At 29.3% G+C, this 4,205-nt stretch overlaps 1 protein-coding gene across 1 annotated transcript; it reads right to left on the bottom strand.

Moving 5' to 3' along the window:
- Positions 1-392: 392 nt before the first annotated feature.
- On the bottom strand, positions 393-3,564 carry LOC132751259 (heavy metal-binding protein HIP-like). The gene is made up of 3 exons (XM_060741413.1): positions 3,235-3,564; positions 1,414-1,500; positions 393-1,157 (listed from the first exon to the last, which is right to left on the bottom strand). The coding sequence occupies exons 1-3, from the start codon at positions 3,530-3,532 to the stop codon at positions 742-744; spliced, it is 801 nt and encodes a 266-aa protein (XP_060597396.1). The 5' UTR covers positions 3,533-3,564; the 3' UTR covers positions 393-741.
- Positions 3,565-4,205: the final 641 nt, after the last annotated feature.

Genomic DNA, 4,205 nt, shown 5'->3' with positions numbered 1-4,205 from the left:
GTGATTGATGGAATTTTTTCTATATAAACAATAAAGCCCGAAGCTTGCATTATTCTACAACATCATGGATATAAATTTCCAAACGATACTTTCAAAGAGAAAGTCTATGTATTTCATTACTTCATTATAATTTTGTTACATAATTTTTTTTCTTTGCAGAAAAATTCGATTATTACCTTTGAGTTTTTTTTCAGATTTATTTGTCATTACTACAACATTCAGATACACAATACATCTCATTGTTTCCTCCCAAAGTTCATTACAACATGGGATATAAAATATCAAGTTATAATATACGATAAAAAAAAACTTTTGCAGTAAATTATTATTTGGTAAACAGTGTTTCATTATCATAGTTCATATCGGCTGCAATAACTTTACCTTCTACCTTTACCATGTATCCAGATAAAACTAATGCAGTAAATTATCGGTTGTTGAACAGTGTTTCAAAGTAAGGAATAAGTTAAAAATGTTGATGCGCATGATATTCATCAGATGATATTGTGTGCAAAAAGAACCATACAAAAAGAACAAATGTATACATGCTATACTTATTTGAAAACACGACAATATAATTGTTTTTATTACATGCTTATCTGTTTACTGATAAAACATAGCAAAATACTATCTTTTTGAAGACTGGTAATCAAAAAATTTGTCACATACGATCATAATTGTGTGAATATTTGTAAAACAATCAGATATATAATGGCATATACAAAAATTGAATAATGTATTCATTTAGTTATTGACAAGTACTCCACTAAATGTGTTCATCCTAACTGAGTCTTGACCTAGCTGGCGGTTAGAAGCTGACGATGTTGATTTGACCCAAACTTTTTCTCCTGATCTAACTCTTACTATTGCTCCAAAAGTACTACAGGTGTAATAACTCTCAGCATAGCTTGAATCTAGTGCAATAATTTTACCTTCCAACAACAGACCAATAAAAGCATAGTTTCCGTTAAGAGCACATATATGCACATCAAACTGGTACAGTCCCCCAACAGGTGCTGTAAAAATCCCAGTAGAAGTGTCATAACCTGTTCCCTCGTTGATCACACTTTTCGTAAATATAACAATCTCATCTGAAGTATCAAGAACCAAATTTGTCACGTGATGTGCATGGAAAGCGATCGGAGGTCGTTCAAGTTTTCCTGAGTATAGAAAATAGTGAAAGAAAGTACATGTTTCTTACAATTGTTTCGTTATGATTTAAAGATGATGGCAGTACTAGTTTATTTTTAACGCAAAAGGTTCGTTAAATTCTTAATATTTCAAACTGACAATTCAAGTACTATAGTATGTGCATGCACTATAAAACAATCAATTGAATATTATGTAATCGAATAAGATTTTATAAACACAGTTTAGAAAATTATCATCCTGTGGATGTAGAATAAGAAAAAATACCTTGAAGTTGAGTAAGTTCTTCTCTTTTAGCTTCCATGTCACTCGTGAGGTTTGTTCTTGTCTCCTCAAATAATTTCTTGAAGGATTCTGTAAAAATGATATCAAAGGACAATAACTAACGGTAATCAAAGTTCAATAAGTATTATATGTGTTATTTTGTGTACATGTGAACTGTCTGCAGAAAGTATTGCTGATAATACGGAACTTGATTCGAAATATATTTTTACCATAGACACTTGTGTTACTTTTGAAATGAAACTTTAAAGAAGCAAAACAACCTGCATTCTAATATATATATATATATATATTGATTTGCCTTGCTCTCCTTCTATAATCAAATTTCATTTTTTTCTTGAATTCCTATTGGCTAAAGTGTTAGCCATTTTATGACGTAGAATATAATATATAAGGAATAATATATTTATAGTAAAGGATTATATATGTAAAATAAAGATGAGGAAATGTATTAAAAATAAGAAATTATACATGTAATTGAATATGTTGAACGATGATAGGAAGGACTTGTCTATAGTTATATCAACAGGTTAGTCAAATATAAAAAAAAAATATTCAAACTGATAATTGATAAAATATTGTACGTGAATGAACAAAAGATCCAACTAGTTCATAAAACCATTGAATTATAAAATCAGAACAAGATTTTGGAAAATAATCATCACATGGAATAAAAATGCGGACTAGTACCTTGAAGTTCTTCTCTTTTAGCTTCCATGTCACTCGTGAGGTTTCTTCTTGTCTCCTCAAATAATTTCTTGAAGGATTCTGTAAAAATAATATCAAGTACAATTACTAACGGTAATCAAAGTTCAATAAATATTATATATGTTATTATGTGTAAATATGAACTGTATGCAAAAAGTATTGCTGATAATACAAAATTTGATTCGAAATATATTTTTACATAGATACTTGTGTTAGGGATAAGAAAACCCAATTTGATCAGTTAGCTTTTTTCTTCATGGCAACATGATTGTTAGGTATAGTAATCTTAACATAAATATTTACTACAATTCTTGTTTTTTGTAGATCAGAAGTATACAAAAAGCAGAAATATCTCAAATTTGACATACAGCAGTGTTTTTGACGCACCAACTAGATAGAGCACGAGATCAACACAGGACAGAATAAGACAGAAGAGTAACAATTAATAACAATTAACAGATGAACTTATATAAATTTTACACATGTTCATGCTTGTACTTGGAATTGCAAATTATTTAACACGAGTCTGTTAATTATCAATCATTTTTATAAAAAATTACATGTGAACATTTACCATTTTCACTGTTGTTATCTTTTAACACGCTTTTCCATTTCACTTCCCATTATTTATTTATGTATTTATTCATTTAATTATTTATTCAATTTATTTATTTATTTATTTTTTAGTTTTGTTGATAATTTATTTTTACGATGCGTTTTAAAACGAGACGGATTGAGGAAACTGAAAATAGATAATCAGTATGCGACAATAAAAGTAATGCCATATTCTACCGTAAACAAACATAGAAATTTTAAGTAAATATGTCAGAATTGTAACCGGTGTATGCATTGGCTTTTTTCTTTAAAGCTTATGATTCTTTAGGTTATAACTGTTCATGCATTTGTCAAATTACCGATTTTATCATTTCAGTTTTCTTAAAGCTATAGAAACTATTATTAAATTATATTGGTTTAGACTTAAACAACAATCAGATATAATAATGCTAAAGATATAATTCATCTTTCGCATTGCATCAGTAATATTTCAGTATACATAAATCATTTTCTAACCATGTAGATCTGATGTTTATATTTTACCTTCTCTCCTTTTTATCTCGTCACTTCTCTTTAACATTTCATCTGTTATGTTCCCCTTCATATCTGCAAACATGTCCGTAACAGTTTGTTTAATGTCGCCTAATGTGCTGATGACATTATTTTCAGTTTTCTTAATTTCATTCACCATTGTTTCTACCTTAATTTCAGTTCTAATCATTTTCTCTAAAAGCTGTTCTTCATATGCAAATTTAGAACAAACAGGCTCTCTTGCCTCAGAAAAATTATAACTATATATTCCAACGACAATAACAAATGAAAAAAACAGTGAGAACCTCATTTTGATGAGGACTGTTGAAAAATAAAATCCGAGAAAATCTCCGAATCTTACTTGCTGAGAGAAACAATTGTATTTATACAAGGGAATCTGCTTTGTTATTTTGAGTATGAGGCCCGTAATGTATTTTAGTAAAGTGTTTTAGCCGAAATGCACTGATAAACGGTTTCGAAGGAAATTCCTTAGAAACAGTATAAGAGCAACAGCTTGATTTTTCCTTACATAAACTGCACTTCCCAAATGAGAATTAAGTGACAGCACTACTAGAAACAAGTCAGCATGTTTCTATGAAATGAAATACATACAGTTTATGCCAAGATCTAATAGAATAATCTGCTGTAATAAAGAAAGTGATGTTTGAAATAATTACTCTTTGGTATTGTCACAAAAGTCATGTAAAGGTGATATTTCTCTTGAAAAAAGATGAAAAATGATAGACTCGCTTTGATTGAGACTGACTGTTCATGAGATACACTGATAGTTGGAGGCACTTACCACATCCGCAGGCACCTGCTAAAGCAGTATTTGTTTTTTCCATACAATTAAGTATTATAACCAATTATCCTGAAGGTCCAGACAAAAATAATAACACTGAAATAAATTGTATTATGTAAGACAGTTACTCATGAAGTTAGTTATTTTATCGTAAGATTGGCCATTTAAACAAATTGCTACC

Source organism: Ruditapes philippinarum, unplaced genomic scaffold (genome assembly GCF_026571515.1).
Source record: "Ruditapes philippinarum isolate M1 unplaced genomic scaffold, ASM2657151v2 ctg2996_1_1_1_1, whole genome shotgun sequence".
Lineage (NCBI taxonomy): Eukaryota > Metazoa > Mollusca > Bivalvia > Venerida > Veneridae > Ruditapes > Ruditapes philippinarum.
Note: the sequence above shows the minus strand (reverse complement) of the source record. Positions and strands in the feature narration are given on the sequence as shown.

Excerpts from the sequence above, each read along its gene's own strand:
- LOC132751259 (XM_060741413.1), bottom strand. The coding sequence starts at position 3,532 with ATGAGGTTCTCACTGTTTTTTTCATTTGTTATTGTCGTTGGAATATAT. Across the intron at positions 1,501-3,234 it reads CGAGATAAAAAGGAGAGAAG|AATCCTTCAAGAAATTATTT; the intron begins GTAAAATATAAA and ends TCATTTTTACAG. Across the intron at positions 1,158-1,413 it reads AGAACTTACTCAACTTCAAG|GAAAACTTGAACGACCTCCG; the intron begins GTATTTTTTCTT and ends TTCTATACTCAG.